This window comes from Callospermophilus lateralis, chromosome X (assembly GCF_048772815.1).
Source record: "Callospermophilus lateralis isolate mCalLat2 chromosome X, mCalLat2.hap1, whole genome shotgun sequence".
Lineage (NCBI taxonomy): Eukaryota > Metazoa > Chordata > Mammalia > Rodentia > Sciuridae > Callospermophilus > Callospermophilus lateralis.
Window position 1 is genome coordinate 92,382,425 of NC_135325.1, and position 23,115 is coordinate 92,405,539.

The window sequence follows — 23,115 nt, forward strand, 5'->3', positions numbered from 1 at the left end:
TGGTACAAATTTTGCAAAGTCCTATACTAACAGGTGCTCCACTGGCAGAATGCAAGGTATCAAGACAAAAAGTTTTGTGGGAAACTAATGAGTATGTTTCCGTAAATATTGGTATGAGCTGGGTGCTTGATTCAGGAGTATAACTTCCTAATATTTGGCAAGTTAATTACAATGACCATTTAGAATAATTTCTGGCTTTCTCTGAGTAGCAGGTGTTTTGTGAAATCTGTAGTTTTTGAAATGTTTACATATATATTATGTATACGTAATATAATTGGTTATGAAGGCACTATATTGCAAACACTTCTATTTTCAGCTTTCGTTTAGTTGTTTCTCTATGCAGATGGCTTTAATTTGGAACAAAATATTTTAGTACTTTAAAATAAGATTTTAAAACTCAAGGAATCTTTCTTATAATAACAAATAATGCAATAACAACTGATTTTGTTTTAGAGTTCCAATACCAGCAGACAGTAGAAAAAAAATTAAGATTGAATAGAGAAGTAGTGAATATAAAATCACAAATATGTTAGGCATTTCCCTTAGAGATTGAGATAATTTGCCAAAAGTAGTTTACATAATTTTCATTCCCTTATGTATAGAAAATATGAGTAAAATCTTGAAAACATTTATAGATTATAATAATTTATTTTTCAGTGACTTCTCACTTAAAAAATTAATAATGAAAAAACAATAGTACAACCTCTACATGGGAAAGGTCTTTCCTTTACTCATTCGCATATTTCAAGTGACTGGAATATTGCCAGGCACATAGTAGGCAATAAATAAATGTATGATGAAAACATAAATTCTACTGATATTGCTTTCCTTAACACGCTGTTTTTTTTATAATCTCCCAAATGTTCTTTTAGATATTAACTTTGTAAATTACTAAGATATATATCTTAAATTCTTTGAACCTCATAATTCTGTAAAATGAGTTTCTGTTAAAACTAGGTGAGGGGGCTGGGGATATGGCTCAGTTGGTAAAGTACTTGCCTTGCATGCACAATGCCCTGGGTTCAATCCCCAGCACCACTTAAAAAAAAAAAAAAAAAAAAAAAAAAACAGGTGAGGGAGGGTGGGAGGGAGAAAGGGGAAGAAAAGGGGAAACTGAAGGAGAGATCAGGAACTGAAATTGAATTTCATGCACCTATGAATTTGTAGGGATAAACCCAACTACTATGTATAACTATAAAGCTCTAATTTTAAAAAAAGAAAAAAAAACACAGTGTAATTATTACACCTAACAATTTTATAAATGATTCCTTAATATTATTTAATATGCTGGCTCATATTCAAATTTTCTCAATTCTCTCAGAAAAAAAAAAACATTTAATTTTTTTAAAAATTAACTTTGGATGAAACAGTAGAACATCTTAGCAAATTTATTACAATTGATTTTTTTTTTTTTTTTTTTTTTTTTTGGTGCTGGGGATTGAACCCAGGACCTTGTGCATGCAAAGCAAGCACTTTACTAACTCAGCTATATCCCCAGCCCCCTATAGTTAATCCATATGTTAGAATGAGTCTATGTGATAGGCAACCACATCTCTACTGCCCTCTGGTAGGTGAAACAATGGTGACTAACAATGGACAGAATAATGTCATAGTGAGATGTAAAAGTTGTTGCTTTTATGAAGCATCTGATATTTTATAGACAAGTTATTTTTTTCCTAAAATTTTGGTTTGATTTTTTTTTTGGGGGGGGTGGTACTGGGGATTGAACTCAGGAGCACTCGACCACTGAGTCACATCCCCAGCCCTATTTTGTATTTTATTTAGAGACAGGGTCTCACTGAGTTGCTTATTAGCACCTCACTTTTGCTGAGGCTGGCTTTGAACTTGCAATCCTCCTGCCTCAGCCTCCCAAGCTGATGGGATTACAGGCATGTGCCAATGTGCCTGGCTCCACAGATTTTTAGTATTAGGTAGGTTAGTTCTCCCATTTGATAAACAAGAATGAATAAATCCAATCACTCAAAGGGCTTTGGATCATTACAAAATGATTTCAACTTAGGAGATTATGAAGATTTGGAAGACAGCAATAATAAAATTCACCTTTCTTTTCATTCCACACTCCCCAACACACATACACATGCACACATATTCATATAAACACACAAACACACACACACACACACACACACACACACACACACACACACACTTTGAAGTCATGAACAAAAGAACTTGAGGATTTGTATTGCTTTGAACTTCTTGACAGGTTTTATTTGTAAATTGAGTTGTACTGGAAGTACTCTGGAAGAAGAATTAGCCAAATTCTCTGTGAAAGTAGCTAGAAAATTTAAAAAGTGAAAATATATTATGTATCATTTGTACTCTGATAGTTTAGCTTAAATCACACTGAGGGGAGTTATAAAATAGGTATACATGTTTCTTTAAATGTTAACACTGATTTGAAATTTATGGACTGGTGCAAGAAATAGAGAATTTTCAAAATTGTCATACTGAAGTACTATTTTCCCCTATTTAAAAAAAAAAGGCAGATGAGAACACAAGGCCATACACAGGTGCTAGCCAAGTACTGAAGTTGAGCTTCAGTCAGCCACAAAGCTGGTCGTTACTTCTTATACTTCACTTTTCTGTAGGTATTTTAGGCATAGATTTTTTTTTAATTAGAAAAAAACAAATAGATAATTTCATCTTAAATTTTTGTGAGTCTGTGTGAGGTTTGTTTGTTTGTTTGTTGTGGAATCAAACCCAGGGCCTTTTACAAGTTATATGAGGGTGTTCTAACTCAAGCAAGGTGCTGGGTTCGATCCTCAGCACCACATAAAAATAAATAAATAAAGTAAAGGTATTGTGTCAACTACAACTAAATGTGTGTGTGTGTGTGTGTGTGTGTGTGTATATATATATATATATATATATATATATATATATATATATTAAGAATGAGACATGAGGGTTAGGGCTGTAGTTCAGTGTCAGAGTGCTTGCGTAAAATATGTGAGGCACTGGGTTCAATCCTCAGCACCACGTAAAAAATAATTAATTAATTAATTAGTTAATCATTAAAGGTATTGGGTTCATCTACATCTAAAAAGGAAAAAAGAAAAAAAGAATGAGACATGAGCCAGAATCAGGTTTAAGAATAAAGCCATTCTAAATTTGTTCTAACCAAAATCTATCCTTGAGGAAAGGGGCACAGAAAAAGAGATCCAAAGCTGTGTCAATTAGCAATACCTTTGAGAAGCTCCTTGTGTCTACATGATCTCCTTTATGATTCCTGTAAAGCAGCTGTCCCAGGAAAAAGTTTACCATATCCTATAAAAAAAAATTAAAAAATTAAAAAAAAAAAAACATCAGCATGGTGGGCTGGGGCTGGGGCTCAGAAGCAGAGCACTTGCACACCTGTAATCCCAATGACTTCGAAGCTAAGGCAGGAGGATTGTCAGTTCAAGGCCAGCCTTATAGGAACTTAGGCTCTAAGCAACTTAGTGAGACCCTGTTTCAAAATAAACAAATAAAAAATGAAAAGGGGTTTCAGCATCCTTTGGTTCAATCCCCAGTAAAAAACAAACAACAACAAAATGAGACATGTATTTGTGATTCTTTGAAGGAAGTAGAAAGAAGACATGGTACAGAATGCATGCATACTTGAGAGATATATGGCTATTATGAAAATACTCAAAAGTCACTTTCTTACTACTTTCAAATCGAGAGGGTTTTTTCAGGGGCTGGGGTTGTGGTTCAGTGGCAGTGTACTCCTCTAAACACTTGTGAGGCACTGGGTTCAATTGTCAACACTACATAAAAATAAATAAAATAAAGATATTGTGTCCATCTACAACTAATACACACACACACAGACACACAATATAAATTGACAGTAACAAGTAGAATCTAATTATAGCTAAACTTTTTGGAAGTATCTTCTTTGTAAAATAGTACATAATAATGTCAAATATTTATTTTAAAAAGTTCACAGGAATTCAGAGCAAGAAGGGGTAGGGTAAGAGGTCTCCTATTGTGAACCCTCAATGTCATGGATGAAAACCCTGAGACCCAGGAGAGGTTTAGCCACTTATTCTAAGTCACAAATCAACCAATGATAGAATCAGGACTAAAATCCATACCTCCGAGGACCCAGCCTAATGACCTACATGTTACCCTACACATATTTAATATCTGAAGTGCTGATTGATATTAGAATGAATTAGGCATTACTGAAATTATCAATTATACAAATTAATTCATTTTCATTTTAAGTCCATTTTCTGTATTCGTAACATATTTTAATTTTGCATTATTAACCTGTTATTGACAGGCATTATTGAATTTTTGAGAATCATATACATTTTATAGTAATAAGTCATAAAACTATGGCAGGGATGGTTCTTTTTTCAGGTGGGACAGCAAAAGCAGAAACACTGATCTTTCAGCTCCGTCGAGGCTTTTTTTGTTTGTTTTTCTCCCCTTTATATAGGACTTTCTGAAGCTGTCAAACGAAGAGCTGTGGGAGAAATGAGGAGTTAAGAGTTCATTCGGCTGTCCAGATGTATCCAAGTACCCAGTTATTTGGCAATAAATACATCCGGGCAACTGATTGAATTTTTCGCTTCTTGCGGCTCGACTGGAACCCTCTACAACCCTAAAGGAAATGTTTGCTATCGCTTCTCGGCCTTTTGGCTAAGATCAAGTGTGGAAATGTTTGCTAGATCGCCCCTAGTTCGTGATCTCTTAATCCAATGAATTGTGAAGTGGAAGTTGCCTGTGGGGGAGGAGATGCCTTTCTAAATGGGAATGAGAATGCATTTTAGTATGCAGCTAAATTGAATGTAAATGTCTTGGCAAAAGATAAAGATGGTATTATTTTTCTTGCTTGCAAAAATAAAATCCAACGAACAGAAAATTTTAAACTATTCCATTGGTGTCCCTTGTCATGTGCCTACCTCACCAGTATAAAATAACAATTTTTTAAATAACAATTTTAGCTCACAAGAGCCTGCTAATGTTTTTCACATATCATGATATTTTAAAAATATATGGCCTCAGCAAGTGGCTATAGTGCGCACCTGTAATCCCAGAGGCCCGGGAGGTGGAGGAAGGAGGATCTTCAGTTCAAAGCCAGACACAGCAATTTAGGGAAGTCCTAATCAAGTCAGTGAGACCCTGGTCTCTAAATAAAATACAAAAAAGGGCTGGGTTATGGCTCAGTGGTTGATCACTCCTGGGTTCAATCCCCAGTAGAAAAAAAAAAAAAAAAAATATATATATATATATATATATATATGAATATTCTCAAGCTATGGCTACATTTATTATAGGTCTAGCTAATGTTTTTCTCCCATTGTTCTTGATCCCATTGTGCAATTTGATTTTATTCACAGCAACTATCACTGAGATTACCCTACCTGTTTGTTTACATGTTTATTGCTTGTTTCTCCTACTAGAATGTAAGCCCCATGTGAGCAGGGCCCTTATCTACCTTGTTTATTATCATATGCTCAGCTCTTGGGTAGCACCTAACTATAATGGGCAATACTCAAATACATGAAAGTACTGTTTACAGTCTTCAGTCGTGCAAATCATTTGGAGTTGGTCTCCAACACAGAAATGTAACATATGGGTTTCCCATTAACTCAGCTCTTTAAAAGTCTTCAGTTTACTCTGCTATTTGGCTACTTATGCTGAGATAATTCAGGGATAGTTCTACTACCACCTATGGAGAAAGCATCTTCAAATTGCTGGGCGTGCTGCCCACTAAGACAGATTTTCTACTATCTTTACTACAATCATGGAATGATTTGCAATAGCTACATTAACTCTCTAATTTGGAAGCTGTTCCTCTTTGCAATGCTATTTTAGGTAAATGGAATAGATCTAGCTGTGCAAAACCTAGGATCTTACCCACTGTAGATTTTATGAGTTAACTGTCTCATTAAGTCTCACTCATTTTAGCAATAATCCCTTTCAAGCGGTTGGGGGTGCAACTCAGTGATAGATTACTTGCTTAGTATGCTTGAGGCCCTGATTTCCATATCTAGCATTGTAAAAACACACAAAAATAAAGCCTCACAAAATAAGTCAAGCAGAAGCATTTAGAAAATACAAATCAGGAGAATGTGTTTCGTTTTCATTCCAAGCATAAGAGGAATAGTTACATTTGTCTCAACAACCACTTGCATTATTTGGAGAAGAGAGAGGGGGTGAAAGTATCAGCTAAGGAGGCTGAGGTAGGAGGATCGCAAGTTGGAGGTTAGCCTCAGCAACTTAGGGAGACCCTGTCTCAAAATAAAATATAAAAAAGGGCTGGGGATGTTGCTCAGTGGTTAAACACTACTGGGTTCAATCCCTGGTACGAAAGAAAAATAAAGAGAGAGAGAGAGAGAGAGAGAGAGCGAGCGAGAGAGAGAGAAAAGAGTATGAGCACCAGAGTTACCTCAAATTGAATGATACCTTATTATTATGGGAGCTAAGGAACTGTCTAGGAGAGACCCAGAGTCCCAGCCAGTTTATGCTCCCTGCAGTCCGGATAAGAAATTGTAAGACCACAGAAATGAAACTGCATATTGAGGGCTGGGGATGTGGCTCAAGCGGTAGCGCGCTCGCCTGGCATGCGTGCGGCCTGGGTTTAATCCTCAGCACCACATACCAACAAAGATGTTGTGCCTGCCGAGAACTAAAAATAAATAAATAAATAAATAAATAAATAAAAGAAACTGCATATTGAGAACTGTTAGATTTCCCAATGGTATACCATTGGGAGAAGTGTCCAGGTTTATTTAAGTCCAAAACACTGCATTCTGGAGCAAGTCAAGCAAAAGTGCAATAACTTACCTGCTAGTATGGTAATATCATGTGGTATAGATCTTGTACTTGACTTAGAACTAATTATTTCCATTGCAGTCTATTAGCCTGAGGCTTTTTGGCGACCAAATAATATTTTCTGAGAAAGCAGATGGCTGAACCATGGAAGGTTATGAAATTGCCATTCCTTAAGATTGTTCTAAAGAATATCAGTTGTCAAACTTTCTGAAGTGGCTTAAATGTAGACCTGTCTAAAGACAAGGCACTAGATTATTTAATCACTTCTAATTTTTCAGCCCTGGGAGTTCTGCAAATTCACAATTGTAGAATACATTAAGACCTTTTAATTGGAGATAAAAGCTTAAATTTTATTTTACTTTAGAGAATATATTTCCAAATGTATTTACCACTTTGGAAGATCCCATGTTTACTGGTGGATGAACAGTCTTTAATTTCATTGGTTATAATAACCAGGAAAGGGGCTGGGGCTGGGGCTCAGTGACAGAGCACTTGCCTAGCACATGTGAGGCACTGGGTTTGATCCTCAGCACCACATAAAAATAAATAAATAAAATAAAGGTATTGTGTCCATCTACAACTAAAAAATATTAAATGATAATAATAATAACCAGGAAAATTTCCACCAAAGTCATAAATAGTTATCTGATTTGATTATATTTGGCAAAGGTGAGTTTTTACTATGACAAATCTGTTTTTTTGTGAGATAATCTCTAGAGTACATTTGAAATGGAAAGGAACATTCTTGAAATATTCATTAGTCCCAAGGATAATTTTTGAATTAAAAGAGTATTTTCAAACTTATCATAAATCTGTGCTGTATTAACATTATCTTTCCAGGACTATTCTGAACATTTGTGACTAATTCATTTTTCATATAGCCATCTGCTGTAAGCTCAATGGGTATAATATCTAGAGGGAAAATTTTTGAATTATGAGTTCATAATTTCTGAATGGTGAAAACTGACAAAAGCCCCTCTTTTATATGTAATATTACATATCAAATTCTTAAATGCTTTATTATAAAAAGCCAGCCAGGAATCTTCTGTTGACTACATATTCAGAATTAATCTCTTCAGTATCATAGGAAATAATCTGCCACATCACTAAGATGAACTCATGAAATTTCTAGAAATCTAGTATAAACTCTATCTTTCTTGGGTTAGTCAATATTGTCCAATTTTTGTTAAAGCATCAGTAAAAATGCTGACACTTTCTATTTAAACAATTCAATATTATGTTTGTCCAGGTCTGGGTAAGAATGACTAAAAAACAGTTTAAGGACAGAAAATGTGGGGGCTGGGATTGTAGCTCAGTGGTAGAGCACTTGCCGAGCAAGTGTGTGAGGAATTGAGTTCAATTCTCAGCACCACATAGAAATAAACAAAATAAAAGTCTATCAAATATATATACATATATAAATTATATATGCATATATATAAATTATATATATGCATATATATAAATTATATATATAAATTATATATATGCATATATATAAAAATTATATATAACTTTTAAAAATAAAGTATGATCAAGACATGCCCAATATTTCTTCAATACCAAAGTGGGGAAAAGTAAAGATAAAAATGAATTCTAAATGGTCAGTTTTAGAGGATGCAAGGAAATGTTCAGGGTTTTCAGGAAAGTCATAAACTTTTATCCTCTCCAGAGACAATTTAGACAAAATAATAGTTCTTCCTTTATCCTAAGTAGGATCTCTTGACTTTGGGCCTAGGGATTGAACCCGGGTGTATTTAACCACATCCTTATGCTAGGCAAGCACTCTACCACGGAGTCAGATCCTTAGCCCTGTATTATATATTTTAACACAGTTTCTATATGAGTCCTCTAAATTCTCACTAAAAATTAGTCAATTCTCTCACAAGTGATTTTTTTCATTTTATAAAATTCAGATTTTCCTCAAATTTAATATAGGTATTCTTTTTATGTTTGTACAACTCTGAGAGTTCCATTATGAAAGACTGGAGTCTGAGAGGTATGCAGATCAGAAAGTTTAGAGTGATTTTTTATTTCACTTATTAATAGACCTTATCCAAGGCTTACAAGATTTTTTCATCCCTTTCCCTTTTTGTAGAATTACTTACAGAACATTTCTCAATGCAAAATATCATACTGACCTAGTTATTTGGGGAAATATATAAGAAAGCATAATTTATGTTACATAGTTTATATAATTTATTCCTGTCATATTATATTCCTAAACTTTTACATTCAGTTCAGAAGCATTTTCTGTCAGATTTAATCAACATTTTTAAAAAGGCAAATTTGCAGCTGGGGTTGTAGCTCAGTGGTAGAGCATTTACCTAGCATGAGCAAGGTCCTAGATTTGATCTTTGGTTCTACCAAAAAAAAAAAAAAAAATCTTTTCAAAATGAAATAAATAAGAGAACACAAACTTTAATAAAGAAGAAAAACATTTTCATTAGTAAATTGGAGATCTATGTACATAATAGACTTTTATGATTATTATTTGCTCTTAATTAATGAAATTGACACTTAGAAAAATAAATATTTGCTATTTAATCTTTAATCTATTTAATCTTGTCTATATTTCCCAGGAAAATGTAAAAAGCATCAATTAGTTGGTTAATTTTTAAGACAATATAATATTTTGAGTAACAATAATATATAATTCTACCATGGCTGAGAATATGGATAATAATACTTTCTTTTAATGAGATGATTATCATATCAAGCTATGGAAAATACAATTTCAATTGTTTTGTTACAGTGCATTAACACACAGAATATTTTACTCAATCTTTAAACCCTTTTGGATACCTCAAAAGTAAATATAAAAAACCATTTCATGACTTTAGCATTAGGAAAAGAGAAGGAGTTAGATATTTTTTGAGAGCTAAAAAGAAAAAGGGTAAAGAATATTGATATTTATTGGTCTTCCTTACCAGTTTTTCTATCACTTAGTTCCAGGCCTTCCAGAAAAAAAGGATTTATGTATTGTCTGGCAGGATTTTATGGACCAAAAATGGCCTAACAGTCTGACTGATATCACTTACTTCCACGAAATATTTTGAGTTCCTAAATACTGGGAGGCCATATTTTATGTATTTGCTGTACTAGGGGATGGTTTTGAGATAGATTTCTTTGTACTAGTACTAACAGAACTGAAAAGTGAATGCTGAGAGATAAAGATGAGAGAAAAACATTACATTGATAGCTAAAATGATTAGAAAAACAGTGCTCTTTAAATGAGATGGGAAACATAGGGAGATGCAGTTTGTTCTAGTGAAATTTTACTTCCAAATTTCTGAAAGGAGCTAGAAAACACCAAGGAAAGATTATCAAGACATATTTTCATTATCATACGCCTTGAAAACATTTACAAACTAGACAAAATGGATGATTTTCACTGTTATGCCACGTTCTCAGTATTCAACTCTCTATTTCTCTGTCTCTGTCTCTCACACACACATACCCCAAAATTCTCATTGACAGCTGAGTGCGTGCAAATTTAGCATCACAGTCCTGACTCTTAGAATAGCTTTATAATCCCAGAAAGGAATATAGTTAGATGTTTGGTGTGGGAAGAGCATGTAATCAAAATCCTAAATAGAAAATAGAGAAAAAACAAAATAGAGAACAGAGATTTAACCACACTATTCCCAGTTAGAAATTTCTAAGCAAAAAAACCAAAGTGTCTCCATGTTAGTCACTAGAATTCACAATGCATATTTCTTCAACGTCGAGGAGGTAAGGATTGATAGTGACAGGTTCCACTCCATAAAGATGCATTTTCACAAGGAGAGCCCTAGAGATTCTCAGCATATTTGCTTTTGGTCCACTCTTGACCCACACCTTCATGTACCAAATAGAGTGAGTACCAAGTGATGAATAATTCACTATGTAACTATTCGGTTGGGTTGTATGATACAACATATAACTTTGAAAATAGCCTATAAGAAATTCTTTGGTAAGACATTTGAATTTCATGTTTCTTTCTTTTTTTTTTTTTAAACTAATTAATTTATTTATTTTATTTTGAGAGAGAGAGAGAGAGAATTTTTTTTTTTTTAATATTTATTTTTTAGTTTTCGGCAGACACAACATCTTTCTTTGTTTGTATGTGGTGCTGAGGATCGAACCTGGGCCGCACGCATGCCAGGCGAGCGCACTACCGCTTGAGCCACATCCCCAGCCCCTCATGTTTCTTTCTTGATTATCTTGGAAGATGTATTATCATATCTTTTTTTAAAAATTTTTTTTATTTGTTTTAATTAGTTAAACATGACAGTAGAATGCATTTATGCACTTTGATATATCATACATAGATGCGATATAATTTCTCATTTTTCTGAGTGTACATGTTGCAGAATCATATTGGTCATGTAGTCACATATATACATACAGTAATAATGTTGGTTCCATTCTACTATCTTTCCTATCCCCACATCCCCTCCCCTCCCTTCCTATCACTTCCCTCTAACTAATCTAAGGTAATGCCATCCTTCCCTAGTGCCCCCACCACCTTATCACATCTTTTTAAAAATTTTTTATTTGTTCTTTTTAGTTATACATGACAGTAGAAAGAATTTTGACGTATCACCCATACATGGAGTCTAACTTCCCATTTTTGTTGTCATACATGATGTGGAGTTACATTGGTCCTGAATTCATTTCTTTCCACAAAAGAAACTAGAGATTTTTGCTTCAATCATTAGTGCAACTGACCCTTTGTTTGCAATTTTCAATATTACTCCATATGCTCTGATGGTAACATAATGACTATTGGCTACTAACTGTTTAGTACATAGGACTGTTGCTATATTTAATATAGCAAACTTGATCAATTCATTTATTTTGGCATAAACCTGTTGTTGCTGCCCTCTGGAGAGCATTGATGGTTAATGCACAAGTATGAATAGAACTTTCCATGTGAATGCAGAATGCTTCTCTTTGAAGGAAAAGAAAACTACAAATGTTGTACAAAATGTGTTTACTTTATAAAAACTTTTAAAATTTGTTTTAATTTTCCATGTTATTATAACAAAAAACCTTTACCTTTCAGACATGCTAATTAATTATACATTATACATTCTCCCATTGCTTTGCAACTCAAGGATATGTTCTTAATTCCTTTCTTAAGACATTGATTTGAAGCTATATGTACTCCAATAGAAGAAGGTTTAATAGAGCCTCATATAAATAAAGTTTATACAAGAAATTTTAGAAAAATTGTGATGGTTGTGTAATGATAAATAAATTAAAAATCTACTCTTTTCCATTCTTTATCACTTTCAGTATAACATGTTTACCTGTTTCCTAAATTAAGTGTTGGCTGTTTTTTTTATCACTAAATAAGTATATTTAAATTTATTTAATTGGTTATTGTACAAGTTCTTTGGACTTTTAACTAATAATCTTTTTCTTTTTCTTTTCTTTTCTCTCCCCAGAAAGGAGAAGATGATAAATACAGTCTTCTAATTTCTTCTCCTCAATTCTAAGCTGTGGTTGCTAAAAGACCGAAGCAATCATGGTGAACCTAAGGAACGCGGTGCACTCGTTCCTGTAAGGACGCTATTACTTATTCTTTAAATAGAATTAACTTTTATAATAGCTTTCTTAAAGATGTTAAAAATGCTTCTGTATGACACTCAGCAATATCTGACTCAATGTGTGTAAATGACTTGTACATCAAAAGATTAATATTATGGTTGTTTCCTATTTAAATATAATAAATGGGAAAAGACAATAATTTGGATTCTCATCAAATATTGGAGTTCATGTCCTCAAATAAATAATGTGGTGATGATACTCTCAATTCAAATTATCTCAAGTGTCATGATTGGTTTCTCCATGGATAAAACTTAGAAAGGAGGAAAGTTCTTTCCTTTTTCTTCCTGAATGACCTGAGCAGTCAAGAAAATAAAATGCCTTTATAAGTATCTGATTTTGTGAAGAATAAAACTGCAAAAATAAAGGTCAGAAGTTAGGGTTAAGGGTTGGGGGATGTAGCTGGACAGAAGAAAACAGCACCATCCAGGGAATTCTTGATATAATCCCAGTAGTGAAGTATATAGAATGCAACATAAGAGGGGTATTTGATCTAACCAAAATCTATTCTGTAAGGAAATGGGCACAGAAAAATAGATCCAAACCAGTGTCAATTCTGAGCAATACCTTTGAGAAGCTCCTTGTGTCTACATGATCTCCTTTATGATTCCTGTAAAGGAGCTGGCCCAGGGAAAAGTTTACCATATCCTATAAAAACCCATCTGCTCAATGGCAGAACACTTGCCTAGCATATGTGAGGCACTGGGTTAGATCCTTAGCATCACATATAAAAAATAAATAAAACAAAGGCATGCTGTCCATCTACCACTACAAATTAAAAAAAAAAAAAATTAGCATGGATCCTCTAGAATATGGTCATTGTAGCCCATCTTGGATGGCATTACAGTGATGATAGTCTCAAGTATGCATGATTCCAAGAGAATTAGAGCAGACAATAGAGAAAGGAAAAGATGAAAAACAATGATAAAGAAGAGGAAAAAAAGAAGTTAAATGCCCCTGGGTTCAAGCCCTAAAAAAAAAAAAGGAAGATGAAAGAACAAATCTTCCTCCTCTCTGAGTCTATACCAACTGAGTATCTAAAACCATATGCTAAAATGTAGGGCTGCCTTAAAAGTATTCTACTATGAAATTTAAAAATTTATATACGATTTTTTCTGTTCTCTTGAGAGAAACAGGAGATCATTCATCTCTTCTATTAAACTCCATTGTCATATGTCATGCCAAAGCTCAGTAGATTTAAAATGTATTCAGACTTAGAAATTATCTTTTTATCTACTAAGTGTAAAATTACATTTTCATTAAAATTTTAGTAGCAATGAGTAAATTATTTGCATTGTTCAGAGAGAAATTATGATGTTGAATACATATTTTATAAGATTCCTGTGAGCTTAATAACATTTAGCGTAAGTGAAGGAGCAAAACCTAAATTATTTCTTCTTTGTAGAAGGATTTTATATATTTCACTAAGCATATAAGTATTAAAAATTAGGTTTAATTATAATAAAGCCAATTCTTGATTATAAAACTATAGAAACAGGATGGAAGTGCAACAAAAACCATAAAACCTTGACTATAAGTGGTGCTCAATAAGACTTTATTGAACTGAATTTAATTGAAACCAGGAAACTGAAGTAAATGTCCTTTCAAAATCTATCCCAGCACCATCAATTTATTTTGTAATGTGTAGAGCAGATAGATTTAAATTCTATATGACTTCTCAGTAATTCAGTATTTCTTTCATGGACTCTTTAATATAAAAGAAAAATATTTTTTGATCAGTAGAGATAGGCAAGACAACTACTTAAAGTATTTTTTCAACCCCCCCAATTCTAAGATATTCAAATTACAAAATTAATAATTTAAATGTGGTTTGTTTCATGTATAATTTTGTTATGTACAATTTTGTCCTGTACTCCTCTACCATTTTTAGAGACATGTGAAAATATTAGATGGTTTTAAATTGACTTTGAATATTTGAAGTTGGACTTTATATTTTCCTGGAACCTTATTTTTCTGGGTTTAAGGATACATATATTTGTGGTTCTACAACTGACAACTGAGTATATAGCATATTATTTGAGCACAACTTCACATGAGACTACTTGATATGATCATTAGCTAATTGAAATGAGAAAAAAAAAATAATTCAGTAGGGCAGGTATTTCATCAGTTAGGCCAGAAAAGACACTGGCTTTAAAATCACTATCTGAAGGGGGTGGTGGTGTAGCTCTGTGGTAGAGTGTGTGCTTAGCATACGCAAATTCCTGGGTTCAGTTCTTGAGCACCAAAATACAATACAATACAATGATAAAATAAATAAAAATCATCTGAGCCCAGTTATGCATAGGTATATATTATCTTGAAATAAAATAAAGACAAATTTGGGGCAAATTTTGATATAGATGAGTGGATATATAACAACCATAAAATACCTTTATGACTGAAGACAGGCTGGAGGTATATAGCTCAGTAGTAGAATGTAGGGTTAGTAATGTGCAATGTCCTGGGTTTAATCCCCAGCGCCAACAAAAATAAAATCAAAAATCCCAGTTTGAAAGCAGAAACAAGGTAAACCTTAATGTTTATTGAGGTCCTATTATTACACAGGTAGTGTTTTCAGGATTTTACATATAATATATCATTTAATTTTTACAACCACCTGTGATAGAGATCATCCTTGTACAGATGAGGAAATTGAAATTTTGAAAGGTTAAGTGACTGGTCGAAAAAATCCTACAGGTCATGTGACCAGGACATTGGCCACATGCTAAATACAATGACAGAGTAATTAAAGCTGAGAGCAAATAACTTCTTTCTATTTATTTGGTTCATCATTTCAATAATTTTTATGTATATCAATCACAGTTTAACTATAACACATATCTTTTTGTTTGAGAGATGAGATCTTGCTATGTTACCCAGGTTGGCCTTGATTGTCTGATCTGTATGTTGGTCAACAATCAGAAGTGCATGAGTAAGTAGTTTGGATATGAGATAGGATTGTTGACCCACATACAGTCACTTTGCAAATGTGAGCAGATAGGGAGAGTTCTAAAAAGAAATCAACATGTACTATCCTCAAAACCCATTGTACCTCTTTTCTATCTCTTTCTTTCTTTCAAGAGATTGAACACAGGGGTACTTTACACTTAGCTACACCCCCATCCCTTTTTTTATTTCTTATTTTGAGACAGAGTTTCACTAAGTTACTGAGGCTGGCCTTAAATTAACAACCCTCCTGACTTTGCCTCCCAAATCACTGGGATTACAGTCCTATGCCACCAGTTTACTGTGCCTCTTTAGAATACCTTCCTGAAGTTGATCTGATGACAACTTATTCCTTCTTAACTTTGGATCAAAAAAAAGGCAACTTTCAATTTTCTTGTCAGTTACTAGATCCTTTAAGAAAATCTCCCTTCATTCCCTTATCAGCTGCCTTAAAAAAATCTAAAAAACAATAATTTTACAAAATATAAAGAGTAAGTCATCATTATAAATCAAATAATACTGTGGTTTTGGATTGCAGTAAAAGGTTAAAAGTGTTTGAAATCAGTAAGACCTGCAATGGGCCCTGGCCCTGCCGTTTACTGGCTAAATTGGCTTGAGAAAGTTACTTAACCTGTTTTTACCTCAGTCTTCTCATCTACTAATGGATATAAATCAGTACTGAGCTCATGTAGTTGTTATATGAAATTAAATGAGTTATCTATATGTATTTCAATAAACTAAGTGCTTAACTCAGTAGTCATTCGGTAAAACTATCCTTTGGATAGAAAGAAACAGAGGTTTCATTAAGAGGGCAGAAATCCTCATCATCATGGATGTTGAAGGAGAAGCAATTATTTTGTTTAAGAAATATATACACAAGCAATATATATAAGTATATATATATGAGTATATATTATATATATGTAATCCATATGTAAGCAATACAATATGTACTGATTGAGTTTTTTTTTTCTTCTTCTTTTTAATTTTCAGTGTGCACCTAGTTGGCCTTCTGGTTTGGCAATTTGATATTTCTGTAAGTCCAGTGGCAGCCATAGTAACTGACATTTTCAATACCTCCGATGGTGGACGCTTTAAATTCCCAGACGGGGTACAAAATTGGCCAGCAATTTCAATCGTGGTGATAATAATCATGACAATAGGTGGCAACATTCTCGTGATCATGGCAGTTAGCATGGAAAAGAAACTGCACAATGCCACCAATTACTTCTTAATGTCCCTAGCCATTGCTGATATGCTAGTGGGACTACTTGTCATGCCACTGTCTCTGCTTGCAATCCTCTATGGTAAGTCCAGTTCTATTCGTTTTTTAATCTAATTAAAAATTAGTTTCTTAATCTATTAGTTTTTAAGTCTAATTGTATAAATGTGTGCCAAGTAGCATAGTAAACATGGATATAGTTATTTATTTTAACTGTGACATTTGGAAACCTGATACAAGGAATTGGTTGTGTGTATTTAGATTTATTAAATCAGTAGTAGAGTTGTTTCCAAAAAACAAAACAGACATTTTATAACACAGTAAAATTATGCATAGATGCTCTATTCTTCAATGTCATTTGTAAATATAAATGAATATTTGCCTTACAATGTACACAATGGGACAATGACAGAAATATCCTCCACACCTGTACTTTGGACAGTACCCAAACCCTAAGTACCATCTCTAATTAAAAAAAGAAAAAAGAAAGAAAGAAAAGAAAAGAAAAACAGTCACATCTTCTTCAAAAAATATTTTTAAAATAATCTTTTTTTTTTTTAATTTGGCAGTGCTAGGGCTATTACTGAGGGCCTCATGTCTGCTAAGCAAGTGTTCTACCACTGAGCTTCCCTGTAGCCCTGAGTGATCTTTTAAAATGTTGACACACTAAGTGTTTAGCCCGAAATAGTTATTTAGCAATAACAATTCTTCTTCTTCTTCATGAAGTCTATAATTCTTGTATGTACAAGCAGACAGGGGTAACAAAATTATTTAGTAAGTGTATAGATCAAGTTCACATCATCACCATAAAAATTAAGGCATTGAGTATTTTAGTATGTTGATTTTAGAGAGGCTTCAAATTTTTCTTTTGATTTTTCTGCCATCTCTTTGTTGTGTTCATGGTAACCTAAGTTTTGTTCTTTGGCTAATATTTATCTTTGGTACTAGGGATTGCACCTAATGGCATTTTACTACTGAACTACATTCCCAGTCTTTTCTCTCTTTTTTTTTTTTTTTTAAATTTTTTAATTTTTTTATTTTGAGACAGGGTCTTGCTAAGTTGCTCAGGCTGGCCTCAAACTTGTGATCCTCCCTCTGGGATTTTAGATATGCACCACCTCATCTGATTTGGCTAATATTTATGATAAACCATCAAAATTACATACAATTCTACAAATTTTAAAAAAAGATTTTTTTTTTTTTTTTTTTTTTTAAGATAGGACCTTGTTATATTGTCCAGGCTGGCTTTGAACCTCTAGGCTCAAGGATCCTGCTTCTGCCTCAGCCTCCTGAGTAGCAGAGACCCTAGAAGCACAACACTATACTCACCTCTCTATAAATATCTTTATTAAAAAGCTGGAGAGCCTGGTTTGAATTTAATTGCTGATATGTTCATCTTACAAAGGAGTAAAATAGACTTCCAGTCCCCTGGATTTTCGAAAGGAACTAGACTAGAAAGAATATTATTAAAAGTTCTCAAATTCTAAAAAAGAATTTCAGCAGGCCTATAAAAATCATCTCTTGTGAAACCTAAAGTTGAATTAGCCTGTTGTAAATACACAGAATATAGAGTGGAAATGTATTATCTTAATAGGTATTTTATAAAGTATTCTTGGAAAATGGGCTTTTCTTATTTTTGCTATTTCAATCATGCATTATCTTCAAAGCATCCCTATTTGACCTGCTCAGAGGACATTTTTCCACTCTACAGCTCCAAAATTAAGTAAGAAACGGTGATTTAAATGAAACGAAACTGTGATTTAGAAGGTATACTTTGTCCTATGGTGTTTGTTCCATTTTGCAAATTTCTCCCTTAAAAAAAAAAAAAAATATGTGGAGGGCCAAATAATGACATTAGCATAAATACAAATCTTATAACACATCTACCTGCCATGAAGAACAGCAAGAAGAACAAATAAAACCACCACCAAGTCTGGAGAACATTCAAATTCATAATTATCTTTATTTATTTATTTGAGGTGCTGGGGATTGAACCCAGGGCCTTGTGCATGTGAGGCAAGCACTCTATGACTGGGCTATATCCCCAGCCCCATAATTATCTTCAAGTACAAAAACAAGAAATCACACTGAGTTATATTTCAGTCTCCTACTGCATTTTGTTGTATAAGGGAAGAACATTCCAGGAAAAACTGGGTGACAGAGGCTAAAGGAAAGCTATTGGGAAGCCTAAGGTTGATATAAAATCACTATTAGAAAGTCTGTTCCTAACTGTCTATGCCCCACCTGATGAAGAAGAAGGACTTCCTCCCAATTTGATCCCTTTAAATATGGAAAGAAACAGAAGAATTTCAGCAGAAGAAATAAAGTTATCCAGGATAAAACTACTAAAACTAAGATATTCAATAAGATAACAGAGTGTAACATTATCATGCAATAGTCAGTAACATTAATACTCAAAAATAACCAGTTAAAGAAAGCCACAATAGCAAGAAAAGAGATGAGGGGTAGCTCAATGGTAGAATGCTTGCCTAGCATGTTCAATACCCTGGTTTAGATCCCCAACATCATAAAAATAGAAAATAAAACAGAAAGAAAGAGACTAGAAGGAAGAAATGTGAAAAACCTTCCAATAAAAACATTAAAACATATCTAAAAGAGACAGTAACAGATTGATATCTTTGACATAACAATAATGACAATAAAAACAATGATACATGGCAAAATTAACAATAGCAAAGTTCAGAAACTGACTCACAGAAAATATTTGCTTTATTTATCATAAAGGGCTAATACCCTTTATATACAAAGAAATTCTTTAAAACTGAGAGGAAAATCCAACACTCATTACAAAAAAATGAGCTAAGCTACCACTAGGTAACTTCATGGTTTTTTTTTTTTTAATATTTATTTTTTAGTTGTGGCTGAACATAATAGCTTTATTTATTTATTTTTATGTGGTGCTAAGGATCAAACCCAGGGCCTCGCATGTGTTAGGCAAGCGCTCTACTACTTAGGCACAATCCCAATCTATTCGTGATTTTTAAAGTATATTTTAGGTTCTTAAAATGTATTTGTGACTATTAGAATATATACATTTATATATATAATCCTTAATTACAAGCAAATATGTTTAATCTCAGAAGGGAAATGTAAAATAAATGACGCTGTGATACCCATTTTTTTAACCTACTAAATTGGTGAAATTTAAAAAGCTTGGGGCTGGGGATGTGGCTCAAGCGGTAGCGTGCTCGCCTGGCATGCTTGCGGCCGGAGTTCGATCCTCAGTACCGCATACAAACAAAGATGTTGTGTCCGCCGAGAACTAAAAAATAAATATTAAAAAAATTCTCTCTCTCTCCCACTCTCTCTTTAAAAAAAAAAAAATAATAACAAATAAAAAGCTTAATACCACACTGTGTCAAAGCTATGGGGACATGAATACTCTCATATTGCTTGTGGTAATGTCAATTGGTACAACTATTAAGAAGTTTAGTTTGGCAGTACTGAGCAAAACTACATATTCATTTGCATTTTAACCCAGCAAATTTATATAAATTACTCTGGATAACAAACTCTAATGATAGCAAAATATATAGGGTTATTCATATGAGCACTGTAATTGCAAAATATTTTAAACAACCTACATTCCATATGTAGCAGATTACTTAAATAAAATTATGCATTGCTTAATGATGGAGATTCATACTGGGAAATGAAGGAGTCACTGGAGAAATTTCATTATGGAAACATCATAGTATACAAACTAAGATGGCCATAATGTCACTAGGCTATACAGTCTTAGGAGACCCCCATTACATATGTGGTCCACTTTGATCAATATGTTGTTATGTGCTACATGACTGTAATGGAGTACCGTGAAACTATATGAAAGAATAAGGAAATTCTATATTAACTGACATGGATTATTAGAAGAATCAAAAGACCCTAACTCTATTTGATAGTAATAACATAACCAATGAGGTGAATAGTACCAAAAAACCTAATCCACATAACTTTAAAAAATAACAATATTCATACTGTATACACTCAGTTTAAGGATAAAGAAAACTGAAAATGAACTCTAAATACTATTTTTTAATTTTATCATTGATATACAATAGAAATTCTGAAATGATTATTTGTGATCTGGAATTATAAGTAAATAGGCATATTAAAGATAAAAGAAGCCAGGTGTCTCTCTGTTGCATAGGGAGTTAGGAATTTGAAAGGAGAGGAAATAATGGGTCATATAGTGGTGGATTCATGATATCAGTATAAATTTTTGCTGAAAATAGATGATGGATAAATACTTAAGATTGATTTCCTAGCTCTTTCTGTAACTGAAAGCTCAGTCCTTGTCCCCAATGCCAATCAATGCCAAATTAATAATGAGGTCACAGTTTTGAGAAAAAAGGAAAAAGGTTTTATTGCTCAGAAAAGAAAAGAAATTTTATTGCTCAGAAACTCAGGGGACTTCAGTCCAAATCTGGAGGGACAGGGAGCTTTTAAAGGAACTTCAAGGGTTACATTCCAGGTGTGCTCTGGTATGTGGGCCCCATGGCTCCCTGAAGGCTGTTAGGATTCATTTGTTAATTTGGGAGTTATTCACTTCGCACATCCTCAGCAGGCCTCTCCTTCCTGTAGTGGCTGTGTTCAAGGGTAATTAACTAGGGGAAGAAAAGATAACACTGTCTCCCTAATCTTATTACAGAAAGCGGAGAAGAAAGAAAAGAGTTTTTTTTTTTTTTTTTTTTTTTTAATAAGCCCTAGAGCAATGAGGACTACATTCAGAAGGTGAAGGACCATTGTTACATTTTCACTCCTGTGCATAGAACAATGTTACATAAATTAAATGAGCACAAACAGGAACAGGGACTCCTTGGAGAAAAGGCTAATTCTGATACCACCAGTTACCATGTTGAAGTACACCTAGGCAAGCATATAAAGCAGGGTTTATTTTAAAAAAGGGTAACTCAGACTTCTCCCGGGAGGGAGAAGGGGGCCATAGCTGATATCCTGGTATCCCAAGAAGCCAGGTGTTCTGCCCTTTTTATATGTCCTAGGATTCCTTTGTTCTCCTGCCCTCTCCCCCTATCTCTCTCCTTCCAGCATTGGTGACTGGGTCCTGTAAAGCTCAAGGGATGGCCTAAAGGCGAGAAGCAGGTGGATGGGGGAAGGGCTGGATGGAGCAGCCCCTTACACATTAATTAACATCTTTATAGCTCCCCCTAGGGAGGGAGAATCCCTGGGACCTGTTACCCCAGAAATACATAGGAGCAGAGGCAGATTCTTGATAAGATTGGAGGCACGGATCCCAGGAATTAACATTTCAGTCCCTCAGGGGGCAGTCTCCAACTTCCAGAACTCACTCAAATTGGCCTCCTTGATAGACCTGACTTGATTTACCTATCTATACTGACTGCCTGTCTATTCTGGCTTCAATTCCAGAGTTGGGGCAGGGAAATTATAACCAAAGACTAGAACATCTTTTGAGCTAAAAAGTAAGAAAGTACTCAAAGAGTAACAGGAAGATTTCAAAAAGACACAGGATCTAACTTAATGGTGCCCCTACAAATCTAGGATCATTTGAAATTAAGGTTAATAATGTAAGCTCTAAAAACAGAGTAAGCGTGCTAAAGATTGTCTCTTCTGGTGTATTTAATCAATAATTCTGGGGAAAAAATCAAAACAACTACTATAACTAAAAAAAAAAAAAAAGGCAAATAGGGAGACAAATGCAAATTTACAGATGTAAATGGGTTTTTCATTTTTTCTCTCTCTTTTTTCCAGTAGCCTTCCCTGGAGGGCAGGACTGTCACATAGCTGCATAGTGTGCAGAAGTGGCTAAAACCCAGTCTTTCTGGACAGAGTTAACAAAGGGTGCTCTGTAGGCCCCCTAATGTAGGGGAAATAGCTCTTTTTCCTCCATTTTTTCCTCTCCTAGCTTTGAACAGAGGGAAGACTCTAGTCAGAGTTACGCTTTGATAGCACATGTACCAAATTTTTGAAAACAAACAAACAAAAATCTGATAACTTTCTTTTTGGCCAGTGGACCAGGAAAGGAGGCCTTTGTGGGCCACAAATTATGGGAGTGAATCCTGTGAAGTAGAGAGCTGAAGAAAGGTTTTCTTAATTTTGTATAAGAACCTAAATAGGTATCAATCTCAATTCTAAGATACATGAAAGCAACATATCCCCAAAAGCATAGAAAAGCTTCAAAAAATTAAATATATTTGAACAATCATCCAAATCTCAGACCATGCCTTCCATGGCTCGTTGGCATTATAGACTCAAGCAGTATAGCTGAGGTTGGGAAAATAGAGAAGATATTGAATTCACTGTCCACAGAGGCAAGATTGAACTTCATTTTTATTGATTTATTTTTTAGTACCAGGGATTAAACTCAGTGTCACTTGGCCACTAAGCCAAGTCCCAGCCCTATTTTGTCTTTTATTTAGAGATAGGGTCTCACTGCATTGCTTAGTGCCTCACCATTGCTGAGGCTGACTTTGAACTCCTGTCTCAGCCTACCTAGCCACTAGGATTACCGGTGTGTGCCACCACACCCAGCCCTTAAGATTGGACTTTAGATT

The 23,115-nt window shown here is 34.0% G+C and overlaps 1 protein-coding gene across 1 annotated transcript in view; it reads left to right on the plus strand.

Annotated features, from left to right (window-relative positions):
• Window positions 1–12,310: 12,310 nt before the first annotated feature.
• Htr2c (5-hydroxytryptamine receptor 2C) overlaps window positions 12,311–23,115 on the plus strand; it is a 117,805-nt gene continuing 107,000 nt past the window's right edge. Inside the window, exons 1-2 of the mRNA XM_077107279.1 lie at window positions 12,311–12,345; window positions 16,333–16,646. Coding sequence (XP_076963394.1) covers window positions 12,311–12,345; window positions 16,333–16,646 — 349 coding nt within the window. The remainder of the gene's footprint in view (window positions 12,346–16,332; window positions 16,647–23,115) is intronic.